The following is a 23,182-nucleotide window of genomic DNA, read 5'->3' on the forward strand; positions in this document are numbered from 1 at the left end:
ACCTATGTTAGTGAAAACATGGGATTTTCCAATGCGGAATCGGCCAACACTTCTAAAAACTTGTTGTTGCCACAATTTAAAAAACAATCTACTTCTATTCTAGAGCAGGTAAACATCAACTAACGGGACCGACAAAACACTCGGTACAAATTTGGCATAAGGCGCAGCGTAAGCTTGGTTGGTCCAATACCCTGACCATGGCCACTCCCCTATGGGCATCTGAAAAATTAGGCAATCTGGGACGCACTAAGGGGTTCCATAGCTGGGACCTTATTGGCATCTCGCAGATTAAAGACTTGTGGGGCCCTAAGGGGGTCAGGTCCTTTACTTACCTACAAGAAACATACGACTTGGCACACACTGAATATTTCAGATACATTCAAATTAGACACTCCCTCCAATCTAACATACCGCCGGGAACTAAACCCCCACAGGCCTCCCCACTCGAAGACAGGCTGCTCGACGGCCACATGCCAGAACACGCCATTTCCCTCACGTACAAAAAACTGATAAATAATCCCCCTGACCCACTCGTGTCCCTGAAAGAGAAGTGGGTAGCCGACGGGCTAGAGATCGATGATGAGCAATGGCTGAATGCGCTTGCATCCCCTAAGGAGGTGGCGATATCCGCCAGACTTCGGCTCATACAACTTAAAATACTCCATAGAGTCTACATCTCCTGCACTAGACCACAGTCGATGGGAGGTGGGGGGGAGGGACTCTGCAGGCGGGGCTGCAGTGAGACGGGCTCCTTTTTCCACATACTTTGGGACTGCCCGTTGGTGCGGAGGTACTGGAGACGTGTGGTGAACTGTATGCAAGAGGTGTGGGAGAAAGACATACGCCTGGAAGCTAAGAGGTGCCTCTTGAACATTTGGGAGCCCACAGACTTGCCTGCAAAAGGGAAAATATGGGTCACACTGGGGCACATGGTGGCGAAGAGGAACATTGCCCGCCTCTGGGGTGCGCCCACCCCACCGAAACTAGCCGAATGGCAAAAAGACATGGCCTGGTGCATGCTGCAGGAGAAAACTGTATATATTGTACGGGGATGCCCCCGAAAGTAGGAGGAGGTGTGGTCGCGCTGGAATGAATACAGAGGTGGCATTTGTGAGCCTCCACAGACCCTCCGTCCTGGTGTGGAAGATATGGAATGATGTGTTGCTCTCCAAAGCTAATCCAACCTATATTATATACGCAACTGTCAATGTATTGTACTGGTGCTATGACGGACTCTATTGCACGCACTGTGTTGACCAAATGTTGTTTACTTTACTCTGCAAATAAAAAGATTTTTTTTTAAAAAGAAAACAATCTACTAAATCCCAGCCCATTCATCCCTTTGTGATGGACATTCTGTTAAATGAGTAGAAAGACCCTGAACGTATTCTGATGCCTCGCTTTATCCATTGAGGGATATGGAGGATATGATTCCTGAAATAGTCAATGTGAACAATACTGTTGCCAGTATGGTGGGGCACCCATCAATGATGGAAGATAATGTCCTTAAGGAGGGAGCAGACAAAAAGATTGATTCCTCTTTGCAAAAAGGCTGAGGCGGGGTCTCATCTTGACATTCGTTCTGGTATATATGGTGCATATGTTGCACAGTCTTTGTTATCAGTCTTCAAGATTTTGTTCACTACTATGCAGGATGGTGGGCATTGTTCGGAAATATTGGAATCTATCGAACACCAGACTGAATGTCTTTAGAAGATTGCATTTGATTCAGTCAGAGCATCAGCATTGCCCTGTGGTGCTTCCAGGCACAACCTGTTGCTGAAGGGGTGGCATATGTATGTTGCGCAGAGGCAGATAGCTTTGAGGTTGCCATTTATAGGTTCAAGGCTTTCTGGAAAGGAAAAGTTGTATAAGGTTTTCAAGGAGCGGAAACCTTTCTTTTCCTTTAGAAAACAGCAGCAGCATAAACAACCTTTTTTCTCCACTGTGAAATCCTTTCATAAGCCTTCTCATCAGCAGAAGTATACCGTCAAGGGTCAGAAGGACCAGGGGAAGGGTTTTAAAGGCAAATGTCTGAGAAAACCTCATCCAGGACCGGAGACTCATAATCAGCATTCCTGACTATGCTGCCGCCGGGAAGCCAGTTGGCGTGATAACAGAGATGGTGGGAGGCTGCATGATTTACTGGTAAATTGGCGTCACGCGACGTCGGACACATTGGTGCTGAATGTTCTAGAACGAGGTTACCAAATCGAGTTTGTGCCCTTTCCCTGTCACCAGGGACAGTTCAGATGCTGCTTTGAAGATGTTGTCTCAGGAGTAAGACATTGTTTGATGGGGTTCAGGTGCTGCTCCAGAAGAAAGCAATTATTCCAGTTCTGGCTTCGGAGAGGGGACAGGGATGTTATTCAGTCTTGTTCCTAGTCCCGGGAATTAAGGGGGGTGCTTCCAGATACTAATCACCCTTAAGTCCCTGTCGGAGGGAAGGTCGGAAACAGAAGTGAGGAGGCCGCATGGGTTGAATATTGTAGGGTTTTATTGAGCTTGATTAATTACCCTTAGTGAATAGGATAGGTTGGGGAGTAATTGCCTCTGGGCATAAACAAACAAAAGATAGTTAACAGCATTATCTTCCAGGGGTCTTCCTCCGGTATGTTGTCAGGTGGTCACAGGAACTGTGATACTCTCTGTGGTAGGGCTTCCGCGGGGTACCGAAGTCACTCAAAAGAAAAGAGAACAGCGGTCACTGTTTGGTTCTAGTTTGTGGGGGTTTACCTAATCCGCCACCACACCGTGCGCAAGGGTTAGAGGCAATGTGAGGAAGGGGTTTTCTTATAGGGACAGTCTATTTCTCAAAAGCGGCTATCACGTGTCTGACAGGTGTGGGGAGCTTAACCCAGGTCACATGTAGGCCGTGGGTAGGAAGAGGGGGTATAAAGTGTGCTAGGAGGAAAACAAAACAGTGCCCGGCTTCCCTCCCTGCCTCCCAACCTCCCAGTCTCTCCCACCCCACTCCCCCCCTGAGCGCGAGGTATCCGCTACGTACCACTGTCTGCCACAACTCTCCTGAGTTGTGGCGGCTCGTGCGTGTCCCCCGGGCTCCACCAGCCTTCGGACCAAATGTCGGGATCCTCTGGTTCCTCAATTAGAGTCTCCTCCTTGTCCTCTCGAGTGGTGGTGGCGTCCTTGGCTCTTTCGGTGGCATCCTTGGCTCCGTCGGTGGCGTCCTTGGTGCCTCCTCCCGGCGTTGAAGATCCAATTCCAGCGGGCGCGCCGACTGTTGTTTCTTCCTGCCTTTTCTGCTGCTCCTGACCTTGGTGCAGGCTCCCTGATTGGTCCATTCGTTGAGGTCTGCCTCCCGAGAAAACAACTTCCGGTTCAAGTCCGGCGTACTGTGGGGCGGGGAAATGAGTCTTGGTTACTGCGCAAGCTGAGGCGGGGAAAAGAGTCTTCGATATGGTGCAAGCTGGGGAATCGGCGTCCTCGCCCTCATCAGGACGGTAAGGAATCCAACTCCCTATGACGACATTGGGATATTTACACTCATGGCACTGCTGCTCCTCACATCCCCCTACCCTATCTTTCTTGTTTACAAGTAAAGGATCTTGAGGGTATCTAGAAAGGAAATCCGCGTTCGCTTGGTCCGTTCCTTTCCTGTGGTGAACGGTGTATTGAAAAGGTTGAAAAGCTAGGAACCATCGTAAGATTCTGGGGTTATGCCCCTTGTTCTGTGAGAGCCACTCAAGAGGGGCATGATCTGTATAAAGGAGGCAGTCCCTACCGTCAAGATAATAACGGAGTGCTTCTACTGCCCATTTAATGGCTAGTGCCTCTTTTTCGATCACCGCATATCGGGTTTCTCTAGGATATAACTTGCGGCTGATAAAAAGAATTGGTCTCTCTTGTTGTTGCTTGTCTGTTTGGAATAATACTGCGCCAATACCACTATCCGATGTGTCTGTTTGTAAAATAAAAGGTATCTCATAGTTAGGATTTAAAAGGGGTCAGGAGGTGATGAGACGTTTTAGTTGTTGGAAGGACCTCAACTCTGTGGGAGAAGGATTTTTCAAGTGCTTCTCTGTTGGTATGGCTTTTTTAAGTAGGTATGTTAAAGGACCGGCAATCTGTGAGAAATGAGGGATGAACCTTCTGTAATAACCGAGAAGACCTAGGAATGCCTTTAGGTCTTTCTTGGTTTTCGGGAAAGGGTACCTGGGAAATGGCTGCTACCTTTTCTTCCTGGGGTCTGATACATCCCTCTCCTAGGAGAAAGCCCAGATATTTTACGGATTCGGCAGCTAGTCTGCTTTTGGCTGGATTGATGGTCAAGCCACCATCTCCCAAAGTTTGGACTACAGATAATAAGTGTTGAAGGTGTTCTTCCCAGGAATTACTATAGATGATAATATCATCTAAGTAAGCAGCCGCATATTGGCTGTGATTCTGTAGCATTGTATTCATGAGCCTCTGAAACGTTGCCGGGGATCCGTGTAATCCGAAGGGTAATACCTTAAAGTGGTACAGGCAAGTAGGGGTACAAAAGACTGTTTTTTCTCTGTCCTGAGGTTTTAGGGGCACCTGCCAATACCCCTTACAGAAGTCGAGGGTGTTAATGTATTGTGCTTTTCCGAGCCTCTCTATCATTTCATCGACTCTAGGGAGGGGATATGCGTCAAACTGTGACACTTTATTTACCTCCCTAAAGTCAATACAAAAGCGAATGGACCCATTGGGCTTCGGCACAAGTACTACAGGGGAACTCCACTCACTTTTAGAGGGTTCGATGATGTCGAATTTTAGCATTTGTAGTACATCTTGTTCTATGGCCTCTCTCCTGGCATCGGGGATCCTATATGGCCTCAGGCGCACCGTTTTCCCAGGCACTGTGTGGCTTTCATGTTCTACTAAGCTGGTTCTACCTGAGACTAAGGAAAACACGTCTTGTACTGGTTGTAAAGTTGTTTTTAGCTCTTGTCTGAGGTTGTAAGGCAGATCTGCATTAAGCTTTGGTCCACTAAAGCGGGGGCTGGTTCTACGACTAGTACCGGCTTAGGGCCTTCCCACTTTTTCAATAGATTTATATGGTAGATTTGAGTGGTATTACCAGAGGGATCCATTTCTATTTTATAGGTGACGGGGGTTACCTTATAAACTACTTTAAAGGGTCCCTGCCACTGGCTTAATAGTTTGTGTTCGGATGTGGGGCGTAATATTAGGACCTGCTCTCCTACCTGGAGGGACCTATTCTTAGGGACCTTATCATACTGTTTCTTTTGTGCATTTTGGGCTTGTTCCAGGTTTGTTCTCACTATTTCATGTACCTGATTCAAGTGGGTTTTAAGATTGACTACATACTCTAATAAAGGTTTAGAGTTGTCAGCGTCCTCTTCCCACTCTTCTCCGGCCATATCCAAGAGGGTATGCGGTGGTCTACCATACAATAACTCGAATGGAGAATATCCTAGAATCTTTTGATGACTACACCTTATAGCAAACAGGGTGAGCGGGAGCATGTCTTCCCACTTGCGGGCTTCCAAATTGAGTAATTTTCTGAGGGTGGTTTTTAATGTCGCATTGTAGCGCTCCACCAATCCGTCCATCTGAGGGTGATAGGCGGCGGTACGGGTCTGTTTAATATTTAACTATTGACATACTTGCTTAATCAGTTCGGAGGTGAAAGGGGTACCCTGATCAGTGATTATTTCCTTAGGGAATCCTATACGTGAAAAGAAGTTGATCATGGCTTTAGCTATCTGTGTTGTATTGGGTTGTCTAAGTGCGATGGCTTCTGGGAATCTGGTAGCGTAGTCAACTAATACTAACACGTAGCAACAACCACTACGTTGTTGTAAACGTATCTAGGACCCTATTTAAATATTCCCGATTTATGCCCTTATGTGGTTATAACAAATCATATCCTTATAAAGGCATAAGAATCATAGCCATATTAAGTCATAGCCAATGCAGTCCAAATACGGCAAGACTACTCCCATAGACTCCTAGAAAGCACAACGTGTTCTTAAACAAACCAAGCCTCCAGCAGCCCGGGAATTCCCCCTGCTTCTGTATTGATTTGTCCTAGAACTCCTCTTAGTGACATCTGCCCTAGCAAAACACACGGTGGTTTGGAGCAGATCAGCTATATACTTGCCCGACGCCCTGCTGTGGCAAGTGCCGAAGGAAGCTGACCCTCCCATTGACGCACTGAGAGAGACGCTGTCTTTTCTCCCGCCGAGAAATCCAGCTCCAGTGTTTTCCTGGTCACCCTTGCGGGTTGCTGGGAGATCGAGTCCTGAGAGAGAAATACAAGACCTCCTTCATTCTATAAACCAGGTACGGAGCTGATTAGACCCTTAGAGAATTCTTGATTCAGATTCTTGGCAGAAACTATCTTAACTTAAACTGCAGCTCACTTACTCCTTCCCACGTACTAGGCTTAGGTTAGGTACACCGGGGTAGGCGTATCTTAGAAGCACCAGTTTAGTACGTTTAGTCATGGTTTTATCTATGTATATATTTTATCTATTTTAAACACTGTATGGCTTAGTAACCATACCATGCTTTTACAGTATTATTTCATAATACTCCTTTTACTGTACGCACTTCACTTTATAACAAGTATTGCAATTGTGGCAACTCACTTCTCTTGCATGAGAAAGAAGACTGTTCAATAAATAACCTCTTTTACTGAAAATGCCCGTCTCTCTATTTCTCTGCGCTTCTGGTGAAACTAAGCATGCACGATTGACTGAGTAAAATAGTTATCTATTGTTTCCGCGACTCTGGAGATATACTCCTTATTCTGGAGGGAGCAAAGTTGTCATGTTTACGCGGTTGTCAGAAACGAATCCCTTCTTGTCTATTCAGGAAAGTTAACACCTTCTTGTTTACTCGAGAAAGTTTCTAGTGACCTCTGAGCTAGCTGGCATTCATAATTAAGTCTAACATTTTCAATAGAGACCTAGTCGACCTAAGTCCTACGTCTAAACTATCGTTTGTTATTCCAATGCGCAGAGCCTATTGGGAATATAGGAACTACACTACAATGTGAGGGTGAAAGAGGTCCTATGATGTCCATTCCTACCCTAGTGAAGGGTACATCAATAACAGACAAAGGGTTCAAGGGCACCAAAGGTGGAATATAATGGCTACTTTTTTGACATACTGCACATTCACGACAATATCTCCTGACCTGTTGATATATAACTGGGCAATAAAACCTGTCCAGAATATCCTTCTCTGTCTTGTCTCCTCCAAAGTGACCACCCAGTAGATGACTGTGAGCTAAGTAAAGAACTTTATCTCTGTAGGGAAGGGGTACTAACATTTGGACAGGCATAGACTTTCCCCCTTTCCTATATAACAAACCCTTCTTTGTAAAGAACTGGGGACCTACTTGCAGTGGATCTACCTGTTCGGTTGCTTGTCTCCATGCTTCCTGTAGGGTGCTGTCTTCTCTCTGAGCTGTGTGGAAATTACGATCGTGACTCCATAGCGGGTCATCTGACTGGGTGAAAACAACGGGTTTCCCGTTTCTTTTTTCTCTTCTTCTCTGTTGCTTACTCTTCCTGTCTTTTCCTTGTTCCCACCCGGGATCTATCTCATGGTGGAAGAATGGTGCCTCTTCTCTCCATTCTATCTGGTCTGATGCATGGCTAGGAAGTAGGTTATGAAAATGAAATGGGGATAGTCTGTGCCTAGGAGCACTGGTTCTGGAAGATGGGGAAGGAGTCCTACTTGCTTGGTTACCGGACTTTTGGTGGATGTATGTTGAATGTTGACATTAGCCATGGGATAGGTCTTGCAATCTCCATGAATGCATTGGATATTAACAACACCCGTGGTAGGTGGAGGCCCGCCTGGTATAACTTGGGGTCTCATTAAGGTTTGGCGACTTCCTTTATCAATTAGGGCCTGTCTAGGTTCTCCGTTAATGGCTATCTGTCTTTGAAATGGACCTGGGTCTCTTTCTGTTTGACAATACAGGGCTCTCACATACCCGATCTCCATGGGTTCTTCTTTTTGGGGGCATACGTGGGTTACCGCAGTGGAAGCATTGAGACCCCAAAGGAGGGGAGGGCCGGGGCACCGGTAATACAGGATTGGGACTACTGTTAAAGTCTCAGGTTTTCCAGGGTAAATGAGGGGGTCGGGGATTCCTTGCTAAGTGACCAGCGGGTTGTTTCCAGGTACTATCTTCTTTTCCCTTTTGTAGCTCTTGTGCTCGAAAGTAGGAGGCAGCTACTTCTACCGCTTTTTCTAGATTTAAGTCTTTATGTTGCCGTACCCATCTTTGAATGGGTGGATGTAAGGAACTGAGAAATTGTTCTAGGTACATTTTTTCAAGTATGACCTCCTTCGTTGAAGTTAGGGGCTTGAGCCACCTGTCAGCAATGTCTTTTATTCGATAACATAAGGCCCTGGGGTTTTCTTGTGGTCCTTCTTTTATTTGGCGGAGCCTCATCCTGTAGGTCTAATTGTCAATGCCCATATGCTCTAGTATACATTTTTTTATTTTTGGATACGGGGTAGTCACAAGGGGATTGGCGGCCTGGTAGGCGGCTTGGAGATCCCCAGAAAGAAAGGGTCCTAAGTATTGTCCCCACCTATCCTCAGGCCAAAGTGCTACACAAGCAAGTCTCTCAAAAGAAATGAGGATCCTCTTCGGCAACAAACTTCTGCACAACTACAGAGGGAGGGGCGGTGTAACCCCTGGGTTGTCCCAATGCGTCTGCGAGTTTGCCTATGGTGGTTTCCTGCGTTTGGCTTTGTCCTGTGAGGGTTTTGTGTAATGCTTCTCTATCACTTTCCGCTGTTTCTAAGAATCGGGCCATAATTTTCTCAAGACGATCTTGGCCTTCCGCCATTTTTTTAACTACGGCCTCCATTTCCTCCGATCCCACTTCTGACACCAAATGTCAGTGGGAAGGTCGGAAACTGAAGCGAGGAGGCCGCATGTGTTGCTTGTTGTAGGGTTTTATTGAGGTTGATTAATAACCCTTAGTGAATAGGGTAGGTTGGGGAGTAACTGTCTCTGGGCATAAACAAACAAAAGATTGTTCACAGTGCTATCTTCCAGGGGTCTTCCTCCCGTATGTTGTCAGGTGGTCCCAGGAACCGTGATACTCTCTGTGGTAGGGCTTCCGCGGGGTACCGAAGTCACTCAAAAGAAAATTGAACAGCGGTCACTGTTTGGTTCTGATTTGTGGGGGTTTACCTAATCCGTCACCACACCGTGTGCAAGGATTAGAGGCAATGTGAGGGAGAGGTTTTCTTATGGGGACAGTCTATTTCTAAAAGGCGGCTATCACATGTCTGACAGGTGTGGGGAGCTTAACCTAGGTCACGTTTAGGCCGTCAGTAGGAAGAGGGGGTATAAAGTGTGCTAGGAGGAAAACAAAACAGTGCCCCGCTTCCCTCTCTGCCTCCCAGCCTCTCCCACCCTACTGCCCCCCCCCCCTCCCAAGCACGAGGTATCCACTACGTACCGCTGTCTGGTGGCTCGTGCGTGTCCCCCGGGCTCCACCAGTCTTTGGACCAAATGCCGGGATCCTCTGGTTCCTCAATTAGAGTCTCCTCCTTGTCCTCTCGAGTGGTGGTGGCGTCCTTGGCTCCTTTGGTGGCGTCCTGGGCTCCGTCGGTGGCGTCCTTGGCGCTGTCGGTGTCTCCTCCCGGTGTTGAAGATCCTATTCCAGCGGGCGCGCCGACTGTTGTTTCTTCCGGCTTTTTCTGCTGCTCCTGACCTTGGTGCAGGCTCCCTGATTGGTCTGTTCATTGAGGTCCGCCTCCCGGCAAAACAACTTCCGGTTCAAGTCAGGCATTCTGTGGGGCAGGGAAAAGAGTCTTGATTACTGCGCAAGCTGAAGCGGGGAAAAGAGTCTTCGATATGATGCAAGCTGGGGTATCGGCGTCCTTGCCCTCATCAGGACGGTAAGAAATCCAACTCCTTATGACGCCATCGGGATGTTTACTCTCACGGCACTGCTTCTCCTCACAGTCTCTGAACAAGTATGTGTGGAGGATCCCATTCAAGAAGGAGGCCTTACAACTGTGTATTCTGTTAATTCAAGCAGGCTTTGTGATGTCAATGTTGGATCTCTAGAATGCCTATCTCTATGTTCATATGGTGTTGGGATTCCAGAAGTATTTACGGTTCTCATTGAGGAGGACATCATTGACAGTTTTGTGTCCTCCCATTTGGTCTGCGGTCCTCATCCCTGGTCTTCACCAAGGTGGTTGCTTCCCTGGTCGCTTTCCTTCATCTGCATTGTGTCTCGGTGTATCCGTCCCTGGACGACTGGCTGCTCCAGGCCCCATCTGTTTAAGTGATGCAGCAAAATCTGGACGTGACCCTGTGTACTCTAGGAAGCCACAGTGTCCTCCTAAACCTTCCGAAATTCAATCTTCAGCCCTCAACTAGGAGAGCTTTAATTGGGGCAGTATTCAACGCTGTTCTGGCCAAGGTGTTCCTGCCTCATTCCAGGATCCAGCGGCTGCAGGACTTGGTGCTGTCACTGTTGTTACAGAAAACGACTCCCCTGTTACAATTGACGGAAGGGCAGGGGCACATGGCCGCCTCCGTTTTCACTGTATCCTGGGGCAGGTTACACTTACAACCATTGCTGTGGCACCTATACCGACTTGTTGGTTTTCCGATTCAGGATATGACCTTTCCTGTCCAGGAGAGCAACATTATAGCCTATAAAGTTTTACTTTAACCCCGTGCATGCGGCGCGAATTTTCGCGCTGTGCAGGGGAATTGAATAGTGGGCGGGATTCGGACGGCCCAGCCGTCCTCCGCTCACGCCCACCATGACACATGACGGCGGGGGACCGTCCCGAGCACTGGCGTGTGGAATTTAATAAAATATCTACTTGTCCATGGGGCATGTTGCTTTATAAATCTACTTTACTACTGTAACAAAATCTGCTTGTCTTTTTTGTGCCATGTAATACAGTGACAAATTATGGCCGCAATCTCATTATATATGAGCTCTGAAATAGCCTCACTGATTATGCCAGAGCTCCTTCCATAGTAGGGTTTGAATACTAGCAAATCCCTTATGTTTCCACAGATCTACATACTAGCGCTGAAAGTAAGCAACAGTTCCTGGGTTGGAATGCCCTTGAGTGTGTGCAAACCTACTAACTTGCATGTTTTAATGGTTTTCACCAACTCTTCTCTAATCTTTTCCCATAATGAGAAAGGTTGCAAATGTACTCCTGACAATGGCAGACATAAAACGTATTCCAGGGTTGGGGAAAAAAGTGGTTGGAGGGAAAATGAACTTGCCAACACTCAGATTTTCGCATGAGCAAATCTACACCTGAAAATTTGCTCATGCTAAAATGTAGTTCACAGTATTTTCGGGAGTACTATTTTTTGGCCTACTAATGTAAAGTCCTGTAAATTCTCTAAAGTCTTATATCTGCACTTAATGCAAGGACATGAGTGCACTTTTGAGACTTTATTTAATAATTGGGCTCCTGATTAGGTCTGGTGTTAACCATTACCTTTTGTGTTTATTAAAATGTGTCTCTGTCTATCAGCTAGCTTCTCTATGAGTGACATTATTCTGTTCTTTCACAAGGAGCATAATCGACACTGTTGTTTTGTTCAGTGTCAGGAACTACTAGCCTGGCAGTTCCCACATCAATAAGGTTTTACAAAAAACATGATAAAAACAAGTCACGCATTGACAAACCCAAAAGGCTGACGAACAATTTCAGACCTATTTGCTTTACCAATGCTTGTTTATTGTTCTGTTTCCCATAATCTTATTTAAACTGGTTACATTGATTTTCCATTATGAATATTTTGGGGAAATACTAGCATACTTCAACACATTTTACTAAATGATGCTGCAAAAAAATGGTACCTAAAATGTTACAGTAGTTTAGCGAAATGCTGTTGCATTTTTTTGTGAACATTTTAGTTTGAAAGCAAAGAATCATTAGTCTAGTTTTCAAGCTTCTGCATATATTTGCATCCAATCAGAGAGCATTCTGGGAGCAGTATGCATAGCCTCATATTGCTAAACATTGAAACGTGTGAACATATTTTTATACTGGAACCACTGTCAGTATTACAGTTTGAGCTTACAACATGTACTTAGATTGCGCACCCTAATAATAAAGGTTTTGCATTAATGAACCATAAATACAAGTTTGACCAGTGTTTAATACATGGACATAAATGTCACCTTAACTGAAGGCAATGCCTTTCCCTGATCTATAATGTGGTACTGTAAACTGACAGTCAACGGGTTTGTGATGTAGGGCATTGTGCCTACTTGTCACAAGGACAAAATACACATGAAAACTTGTTGCCCATGACCCCAAACAATATGTCCTGGGCTTCGGGCTATAGGAATTCCACATCCCCGAAGTAAAGACCTGCATAAGAGCCTCCATACTTGTAATCAGCTAATGTGCTCTGGTTGGAATTAGAATGTTTGGGTTTTGTTAACTTTTCATGAATAAATTGTTGATTAAACAATGGATTATGGTGGGAATCCAGTTGCTTTATGCAGTTCCAGGATTGTAGTATTTACTTCATAATTATATATTTACCACTTAATTTGTGCCAAAATGTGCTGATTTCACAGTAAAAGACGTGCCATATAATTTTCACTTTTTGCATTATTTAGATAACCTTGCTGTTATTTTTTGCCCTCCATGCCACATAATCCTAATAGCCCCAACAGTGGAAAAACTCTGCAGAGTTATTTGGTAGCCGTTATGATGATGACATCCATATTTCACAAGGAAAAGTGAAATATTCTCTATATTTCATGGTTCTCCATGAAATATGGCTCTTTGTACCACTGCATTTTGTGCAATAAGAGCTCCTAAACATAAGATTTGGAGCATTTGGAAAAATGTACACCAGCTGCAGGTGGTGTGTATATATGAAAATAAAAATGGATCGTTTTATCTAGCCTGGAAGTGCCTCCATCCGAATCAGTACTCTGTTATGCTGTTGAATGGTCCTTACCCCTTATTTAGCTTTGTATATTGCATGGGGACAGAATATCTATCAATGTAAAGCCACACTGCCATCATGGTACACTGACATATCTCTAACTCTTTTCCCTTTTTCATCTAAAGAACTTTCCAGAAGCAAACCCTAAGCAGATGTCAGAAATTCGGGAGCGCAACATCCTGGTGATGCAGGCTATCAAAGAGGCTGCCGAGACCAACGAGAACGTGGCCAGGAGATCACCATGGAGCAAGTGAAGTGGAATGGATTACCCTGCTTACTGTGGAACCTGTGTCCGCTTACGATGGAAGTAGCGGGGTTGGGAAGGCCCTCCAGTCCCAAGGATCTGAACAAAACAGACCAGGCATTAGACTGCAACATAAATACCCTGTGCCCCTTCTTAAGAGACTGTGCCAAGAATTGTCATTTAAATCAAAGCACTTGATTTACACATTGCCTGCCTTACTTGGCACTTTTAGTCAGTATATAGGAATGCTAGCTTCTCTCAAGATTACTGGAGGGCATGGGTGCTGGGACTACAGCTGGCCAGGCTTACGTGTTTCTTTCTCTGAACATAATACAGTCTGTGCCCCCTCATTGTATTGTTGCCCGGTTATGCCCAACATTCATTGACTCTAGAGTCCATTTTTAACAACATTAAATCAATATATGAATTTCTGCTGGGATCCGTCATACCAAGTTCCGCTTTTCAAGAAATGATCTTTCAAGTTGTTCTTTTTGTTAAAGATCTACCAGCAGTTGGGTGAGGAGCTGCAATCTCTGCATAATTAAAATGAAGCTGTATCACTCTGGCCATAGCCTCCCATAATACTTATGCATTTACTTTTTTCTGTTTATGAAAATGTATGGCCTGTGTACGTTGATAAGGTTTTTTCAAGGTTATTTAAGTGGCAAGGGGAGTAAGATTTCCTGGTGTGCATTTTCATTCCCACCACCTCTAGACCATGTGTATGGAACACTAATAAAGAACCGAATAGTCACCTTCAAAAGCTTGGTGTTTTTGTTAATTATCAACTGTGTCTTATAGGTGAAGCATGACACCAACTTGCGCAAGTCTATAAAATTACTGTTATTAATATATAATAGGATGAACATCCTGAACTTCTAACCAGAGTTAAACCATACTGCCAAATCTTCTCTGTAGGCCTTGGTGCTTGTATGTTTGCCATGTGCCTTTTCTAATTATTTCATTTCCTCTCTTTAGCACCGTGTTACTGCTAATCATAGAGAACCCTAATGTCTAATACTCCCAGAAGCTCAAGTAGAGGCGGTTAAGGAATAGCCTCCAAGCTCCCACTCTCCACACCGCCTTCTTATACAGGCCTATAGATAAATGCATATTTAACAAGCAGATGCAGTAGAGCTCTAATTGTACTCGCAATAAAGAGGGTACGAGGCAATCTCGTGCCTCCCAAGGGCTTTCTATGGCCTACCCATGTATCTCTCAGACAGAGTAATATGATTTCTCTGTTATTTCTCATTGTCCACCGCTTGACTCTGACGACTTCTACAACCTTTCATCCTGCTTCTCCTTCTCAATTAACTTTCCTTCGGTTTACCTGGAAGAGGCTCAGTGTAACTCCCTGGAAGAGACCCCACATAAAACTCAATATCTCCCAATCAGATGAGATTATAACTACACTTTGTTGGTGAGTCTTGTGTTTTGGTAAGACCACTCCATTCACAAAGCTTCTTCCTCATTCCACATTATTTTCTCCCCTTTTTCTCTCTTTTTTAGGTCTCGCCTTTTCCCATTCCGCAGGAATGGAAAAGGAGAGAATTCTAGTGGTCAAAATACTCGTCAAACTATGGCTTTTTCTGTGTGGTTTTCTTCGAGTTCACGTGAATCACGTGACCAAACAAGCACGCGCATCAGCCTCCCTTTTCCTTCTTTCTCATCTCTCACTATTTTCATACAACCTTAGAGTGGCATAAAACACCAGAAATGAATCAACATAGTTTAACAGTCACGGACCTTCCTTGTAGTCAACATTTCTGCTCTAGGGCAAGCGCTTTCTCCCTGCTTTGTTATCTTAATGGCTGATTCTCTGTGTGTGGGTCCTGTCTTTTGAATCTCACAATCACATTCCAGTCTAAACCTTTTGGCCATTCACAATTTGCAGGCTCCCACCCCCCAGCATTTTGTCTTTAATCTCTAAAGGTTCTATTGTACTCTTGGTCATGGGCTTCAACCTTGATACTGGCCTTCACAGACATGACTTGTGCTTTGCCTCTATTTCACAGGCCTCTGCTGTCAAAGTCGCTACTCTTTCCCCTGATTGTGGGAGGGATGGGCGGAAGTAGAAGCTAGGAGGCTTAATTGGTTTATCAATGGTGCTTTTTATTCGTGCTAGGTGGTTCACAAAACAAGGGCTTTGGTAGCAAGAGGAAAGGATGTGTGAGGTGGTGGTGTCTCCGTGTCTTCTTCTGCTCGTGTTGACGTATTCCTGCTGAGGTGTTCTGTTGTAGTATGGTAGGATATACCGTCTGCCCCAGGAGCTCAAAGGAAAAAGAAACACAGAGGGCGGTAAGTATGTTGCCCCATGGTTGCCTGTTTCTTCCAGCCCAGCCTCCCTCCTCCCTCAAGTTCCCTCCCGCCTCCCGAGTTCACTCGGTGGTGCCCTGGGCACTGGTTCACTCGCCGCCGTAGCCGTAACTCTCCGGAGTTACGGCGGCTTTCTCGTCCTCCTTGGGGGAGGGTATCCACCACTCCTCGCTCCACTCCTTGGCGTCTTCGGTATCTTCTCCTCGCGGAGTCCTCCGTAGTCGAGGTTTCTTCTCTCTTCCGGACTCCCTGATGACGTCACCACGTTCTCCGTCAGGTTCCTCCTTTTCTTCCGATCTGCTCACTCTGGATTGGTCCACACCTCCGGGACCTCCCTCATCTCCCTATAACAGAGACGATCCTCACCAGGAGTTACGCAATGCCTTTCAGGTGGGTCCCTAGCCCAAGAACTTTCTGAATTCCGATGCAGGTTTTCCTCATTCGTGGCATCCCTATCGAGACCTCTCCGATATCCCCCTTCCCTTACTTTCTTGTTCACAAGAAAGGGGTCCCTGGGATATCTCGATAAAAAGTCAGCATTAGTTTGTGCTTGTCCTTTTCTATGCAATGTGATGAATCTGAAGGGTTGTAATGCGAGGAACCACCTTAGGATCTGATCATTGTGCCCTTTGTTCCGTGCAAGCCATTCCAGGGGTGCATGATCCGTGAATAGTGTAAATTCTCGACCCTCCATGTAGTACCTTAGAGAGTCGATAAGCCATTTAATGGCTAAGGCCTCTTTTTCATTTACCCCATAGTTCCTCTCTCTGGGGTAGAGTTTCCTACTTATATACATTACTGGTTTCGCATAGCCCTGAGTGTCTTCTTGTGACAGTACGGCACCCAATCCATACTCTGAAGCATCGGTTTGCAGTATGAAGGGTTTCGTATAGTCGGGTCTGAGGAGTACAGGTTTGGTTATTAGGGCTTGTTTTAGGACATGGAATGCTTGTTGTACTGCGTCTGAGGGGTTCTTCAGTTCTGCTTCTGTTTTTCTTTCTTTCCTAAGGAGATCAGTGAGGGGGGCTGCTGTTTGAGAAAATGAGGGAATGAACCTTCTACAGTATCCAAGTATACCGAGAAAGGCTCTTAAATCTTTTATTGTTCGGGGAAAGGCTAACTGGGCGGTGGCTGCTACTTTCTCTTCCTGAGGCCTAATGTATCCTTCTCCCTGTAGGTACCCCAGATACTTGACCGATCTCCCAGCTAGATGGCTCTTTGCAGTGTTAATGGTTAACCCCCCTCTTTTAAGGCTTTGATTACTCAGGTTAAATTATTTAGGTGTTCCTCTCATGAATCACTGTAGATGATATCATTGATGTATGGGGCAGCAAAGTCCCTACAGGGTCTCAATACTTGGTTCATGAGCCTCTGAAAAGTGGCGGGCCCCATGCAAGCCAAAGTGTAATACCAGGAAGTGGTACAAGCCCCCAGGCGTGGAAAATGCTGTTTTCTCCCTGTCTTGTTCTCGGAGGGGGACCTGCCAGTAGCCTTTACACAAGTCTACGGTGCTGATGTATTTTGCTTTGCCTAGCTTCTCCACCATCTCATCAACTCTGGGTAATGGGTAGGCATCGAAATGAGATATTTTATTGATTTCACGGAAATCGATGCAGAAACGGATTAATCCGTCAGGCTTAGGTACTATCACTATAGGCGAGTTCCACTCACTGTGTGAGGGCTCGATGATCCCCATACGTAGCATCTGTTGCACCTCCTGCTCTATGGTCTCTCTACGGGATTCAGGAAGTCGATAGGGATGTAGTCGTACCTTCTTTCCTGGGATGGTATATATTTCGTGCTGCACTAGGGAAGTTTTCCCTGGGATGGTTGAAAATACCTCCTGTACCTGGGACAAAAGTAGAACAGAGTTCATGCCTAAGTTGCAGGAGTAGGTCACTGTCTGTGCTCTGAATAAACAAGGGGTTAGTCTTTTCTGTGGTACTCAGTTGTGTAGGTACGGGGCCTTGCCATTTTTTAAGTAAATTGACATGATAAATCTGGGTGTTTCGTTTGTTGTGGGGGTCGAGCTCTAACCGATATGTGACCGGGGTTATTTTCTCAGTTATTTTAAAAGGTCCCTGCCACCGTCCTATAAGTTTGTGATCGGAACTTGGCATCATCAATAGGACCATGTCACCCACTTCTAATGATCTGTCAGCTGCCTTCTTATCGTACTGCCTTTTCTGGTTTTTCTGGGCTTCTTCTAAATGTGCCGTAACTATGTTCCTGATTTGGGCTAGATGACTTTTTAGGTTCAACACATACTCTGGGAGAGGTTTGGCCCCGCTCTCTTCTTCCTCTGATTCCTCTCTAGCCATTTCCAGCAAGGTCCGGGGTTGTCTCCCATACAGGAGTTCGAATGGCGAGTACCCCGTACTCTTTTGCTGGTGGCAACGTAAGGCAAAAAGGGCGAGATGCAGCATGTCCTCCCATTTATGATAATTTAGCAATTTCTTATCCGTCTGGGGATGATACGGTGCTGTACGGATTTGTTTGATTTTAAGTTGTTGGCATACTTGTTTCATGATCTGGGAGACGAAAGGGGTCCCCTGATCGGTGATGATCTCTTTTGGGAAACCTACCCTTGAAAAGCAGGAGATCATTGCCTTGGCTATTTGGGTAGTGGTGGGTTGGCGTAAGGCAACGGCTTCTGGAAATCGTGTCACATAATCGACAATAGCCAGTACATACCAGCTTCCACTGCAAGAGGGAAATAGGGGGCCAATCAAGTCCATCCCTACTCGGGAGAAGGGTTCCCCGATAACAGGAAGGGGTTGTAAGGGCACACATGGAGGTTTGTATCTGCTATTTTTCTGACAAGTGGGCCACTCTTGACAGTACTTCCTTACTTGGTGGTATACCCCCGGCCAAAAAAATTGAGCCAATATCATGCTTTCTGTTTTATCCCCCCTGAAGTGGTTCCCGAGGAGATGGCTATGCGCTAGGAACAGAACTTTTTTGCTGAAGGCCTGAGGAACCAGTAATTGTAACGCTTGACCTTGTCCCCCCCTTCTATATAACAGTCTGTTTCTTTTTATGAATTGGGGACCTACTTTTTGGGTGTCTTCATTCTCCACTGCCATATTCCATGCCTCTCTTAGTGTGGGGTCTTCCCTCTGTGCAATGCGAAACCGTTGATCGCGTTCCCAGAGACATTCGTCCCCTTTATGGGTTACAGCTACTTGTGACCAGTTGCGTCTATCCTTCTTCTTCTGACCCTTACTCTTCTTTGGTTTGGAGAGAGGCCATTCCTGGTCTGTGAGAAGAGCGAATGGAGCTGTTTTCCTACATTCATCTGTGCTTGACCGGGTTTCTTTCAGCAAATCCTCGATGTAGGGATAGTCTCGTCCAAGAATAAACGGTTCGGGCAACTTAGGGATAAGCCCTACATCTATCTTTACAGGCAATGGCAGGATCATGTTGTACGTCTACCTTGGCTATGGTATACTGCTTTTGGTCGCTGTGCACGCACAAAATATTCACATGTCAATGGGTTTCGTGTACATCCTGGGGAAGGCTTTGTGGTTGCATGACGCTCTGGAGGCATCCGGTGTCAACTAGGGCTTCCCTGTGTTCCCCATTAACAGCAGCCTGGCGATGGTAGGGATGGGTTCTTCCTTCCGTTTTACATAGGTATGAGCATGTCAGGCCTATCTCCATTGGCTCCTCCTTTTGGGGGCATACCCGAGCTATATGTCCATATGCCCCACAGTTAAAGCACTGGGGACCTTGGAGAGCAGGTGGCCGCACCACCACCGGTAAGGGACCAGGTAAAACAGTCACAGATTCCGGTTTCTTAGGGGGTTGTAGGGGTCTAACATTCCGGAGGGTACCTCCTCTGTCTAGGTGTTTCCAGGAGGGTTCCTCTCTCCCCTTTTGACTCTCTTGGGGCCTGCTAAAAGCAGCTGGCTATTTCTACGGCACTTTCCAGTGTAAGCTGAGTGTGTTGTCGGACCCACTTTTGTATGGGAGGGTGCAGGGATGTGAGGTATTGCTCCAGGTACACCTTTTCCATAATCTCTTCTTATGTAGCCTGGGTCGGTTGTAACCAGCGATCCGCTAAGTCCCGAACTCTATAATATAGTGCTCTGGGTGTTTCCTGGGGTCCTTCTCGGATCTGCCGTAAGCGGATCCTGTATGTTTCAGGATCTATCCCCATGCGCTCCAGAATACTTTTCTTAATATCCTCATAAGGGGTGAGGCCCAATGGATTGACTGCTTGGTAGGGAGCTTGTAGTTCACCTGACAGTAAGGGTTCTAAATATTGTCCCCATTTATCCTGGGGCCAGGCAGCTGCCCTGGCCATCCTCTCAAAATTGGAAAGATAGTAGTCCGGATCCTCACCCGCTACATATTTTTGCATCACTACAGACGGTAGAGTGATGTGGGGTCTTGGTTGGCCAAGCGTCTCAGCTAATTTCCCAATTGCTGTTTCCTGGTCTGTACTCCTTTATGTAAGCGTTTGATGCAACTTCTCTCGGTCTTCTTCGGACACAGCCAGAAATTTCTCCATGATTTTCCCCAATTGCTCTTGATTATCCGCCATTTTCTTCATAATAGCCTCCATTTCCCCTGATCCCATTTCTGACACCACTTGTGGGAGGGATGGGTGGAAGTAGAAGCTAGGAGGCTTAATTGGTTTATCAATTGTGCTTTTTATTCGTGCTAGGTGGTTTCACAAAACAAGGGCTTTGGTATCAGGAGGAAAGGTTGTGTGAGGTGGTGGTGTCTCCGTGTCTTCTTCTGTTCGGGTTGATGTATTTCTGCTAAGGTGTTCTGTTGTAGTATGGTAGGATATACCGTCTGCCCCAGGAGCTAAAAGGAAAAAGAAACACAGAGGGCGGTAAGTATGTTGCCTTATAGTTAGGTAGGGTCAGAAGGAAGCCGTCACCACACCCGGGTGTAAGGAGGGAATACTAGTAACAGTCCGAAGGTCTAACCAGCTGTCTGCCGTCCTCTCAATGCGCGGTTGCAAATGCCCGTTTACTTGAGGACTATCAGCGGAGTTTTAGGACTATCAGCGGGGTAATAGTGCAGATTTTGGCAAGTGGGGAGGTCGTGAGGAGGAAGGGGGTGCAGGTGGTTGTGCCGGGGAATATTTACAGTGCCCCCTGGTTCCCTGTTCCTTCCAACCCAGCCTCCCTCCTCCCTCAAGTTCACTACCGCCTCCCGAGTTCCCTCGGTGGTGCCCTGTGCACTGGTTCACTCAGCGCCGTAGCCGCAACTCTCCGGAGTTGCAGCGGCGTTCTCGTCCTCCTGGGGGGAGGGTATCACAAATTTGCTAGCATTCGCAACAAGAATTTGCAATTCTATTAAGGACACGGAGGCGAGGATTATGCTTCTCAATCTTTATTGAAGCTCACAGCAGCCAATGAAAATGCTTGCTTTTCATTAATAAAACGTTAAACAACTACACATCCCATCATGACTAGCCCCTAGGCACGCCCCCTAGTCCATAAGAGGCCTCTGCCTGCCGCCATCTTCCTCTTTCTTTAAGGCGAACAGCTCCAACAACAACTTGGATAACTTGGTAACTCCTCCAACGTGGAAGAAAATAACTTTTCAGGCGTATTATCCTTGCAGTCACCTTTCTTATCTGACCCTGCAATAAAGGATATGAGACCGTAACCACCATAACCACTGGGTGGGCAAGCATTTATACATGCTACCGAGCCACCCCGAGACGAACCCACGGACCCTTCAGCTGCCACGCCTGCAAGTTCACCTGCATCCGGACCTGCCCCGCACCAGCGCCCGCCAAGCCGAACACCAGCAGCAACCACCTCAAGTGCATCCTACTCAACACCCGCTCCGTCCACAGACACGCCATCGAACTCTGGAACCTCCTCGACACCACAGCTCCTGACGTCGCCTTCCTCACGGAAACCTGGATGAACGACTCCTCAGCGCCCGACATCGCCATCGCCATCCCAGAGGGCTACAAGATCACCCAAAGAGACCGCGGCAACCAGACTGGAGGAGGCATCGCCATCATCTACAGAGACACCATCCGCATCGCGACCAACACCGACGACACCCTGACAACCGCCGAACACCTGCACTTCCAGATCCACACGGACCCCAAAACCACCCTCAGAGGCACCCTCATCTACCGACCCCCGGGACCACGCACACAATTCAGCGAAGACATCGCCGACTTCATCAGCCCGCACGCCCTCCCCTCCGCTGACTTCATCCTCCTGGGGGACATCAACTTCCACCTGGAGAACAACAACGACCGCAACACCACCACCCTGCTTGACAACTTCGCCATCCTCGGACTCAAGCAGCTGGTGACCACCCCCACCCACCTCGCCGGACACACACTCGACGCTGTCTTCTCTTCCAGCAAGGACATTGTCTTCAGCCACGCCACCGGACTCCACTGGACGGACCACAGCTGCGTCCACTTCACCTTCAGAAGATCCACGATCCACCAGCACCAGCACCAGCAACAGGTTGCTCGAAGAAACTGGAACAAGATCCCAGCAAACCAGCTCGCCACTTCCCTGAGCCAACACCCTCCCGCCAGCTCAGCGAACCCCAGCCAGGCCGCCGACAACCTCACGAAGTGGATCAGCAACTGCGCAGACGACCTCGCCCCACTGAGGACCCCGCCTAGCAGACCCGGCAGCAAGAAGGCCCCATGGTTCACCGACTAACTCAAGAGCTCCAAGAAGAACTGCCGAGCCCTCGAGAAAGCCTGGAGAAGGGAGCCAACACCGGACAACATGACCACCCTCAAGCTCGCCACCCGGAAGCACCATCAACTGATCCACGCCACCAAGAAATCAGCATTCAAGGACCGGCTGGACAACAACGCACACAACTGCAAGGAACTCTTCAACATCGTGAAAGAGCTCTCCAACCCCAACGCCGGAATCAACGACATCACCCCGTCGCAAGACCTCTGCAACTCCCTCGCCTCCTACTTCCACAACAAGATCGCTGACATACACAACAGCTTCAGCCCACAAACAACGCTCCCCACGACCACACCAACGCCCCCCACCACCACCCTCAGCGCCTGGACCCAGATCAACACAGAAGACACCATCTGCACAATGAACTCTATCCACTCCGGATCTCCGACAGACCCCTGCCCTCACCACGTCTTCAACAAGGCCGACGCTGTCATCGCACCCCACCTGCGGGACATCATCAACACCTCCTTCGACACCGCCACCTTCCCTGAGAGCTGGAAGCACGCCAAAATCAGCGCTCTACTAAAGAAACCAACAGCGGACCCCACCGAACTCAAGAATTACCGCCCCATCTCGCTCCTCCCGTTTCCAGCCAAAGTCATCGAGAAGACCGTCAACAAGCAGCTGGCCGCCTTCCTCGAGACGAATGGATCCCTCGACCCCTCACAGTCTGGCTTCCGAGCCAACCACAGCACCGAGACCGCCCTCATCGCTGCCACCGATGACATCCGAGCCCTGCTGGACAATGGTGAAACAGCAGCCCTCATCCTCCTAGACCTCTCCGCGGCGTTCGACACTGTTTGCCACCGCACCCTAGTGCAGCGCCTCAGCAACATCGGAATCCAGGAAAAGGCTCTGGAGTGGATCATCTCCTTCCTCGCTGGAAGGACACAGAGAGTACGCCTGCCACCGTTCAGATCTGCAGCCACGGAAGTCATCTGCGGCGTTCCTCAGGGCTCCTCGCTC

At 47.3% G+C, this 23,182-nt stretch overlaps 1 protein-coding gene across 2 annotated transcripts in view; it reads left to right on the top strand.

The window, feature by feature from the left end:
* Positions 1-13,953, top strand: part of UQCC3 (ubiquinol-cytochrome c reductase complex assembly factor 3) — a 119,285-nt gene extending 105,332 nt beyond the window's left edge. For both annotated transcript variants that reach the window (XM_078666764.1, XM_078666765.1), the window contains exon 3: positions 13,072-13,953. In XM_078666764.1, the coding sequence (XP_078522890.1) occupies positions 13,072-13,200 (129 nt within the window). In that variant the 3' untranslated portion in view covers positions 13,201-13,953. The remainder of the gene's footprint in view (positions 1-13,071) is intronic.
* Positions 13,954-23,182: the final 9,229 nt, after the last annotated feature.

The sequence above is a fragment of the Lissotriton helveticus genome, chromosome 11, assembly GCF_964261635.1.
Source record: "Lissotriton helveticus chromosome 11, aLisHel1.1, whole genome shotgun sequence".
Lineage (NCBI taxonomy): Eukaryota > Metazoa > Chordata > Amphibia > Caudata > Salamandridae > Lissotriton > Lissotriton helveticus.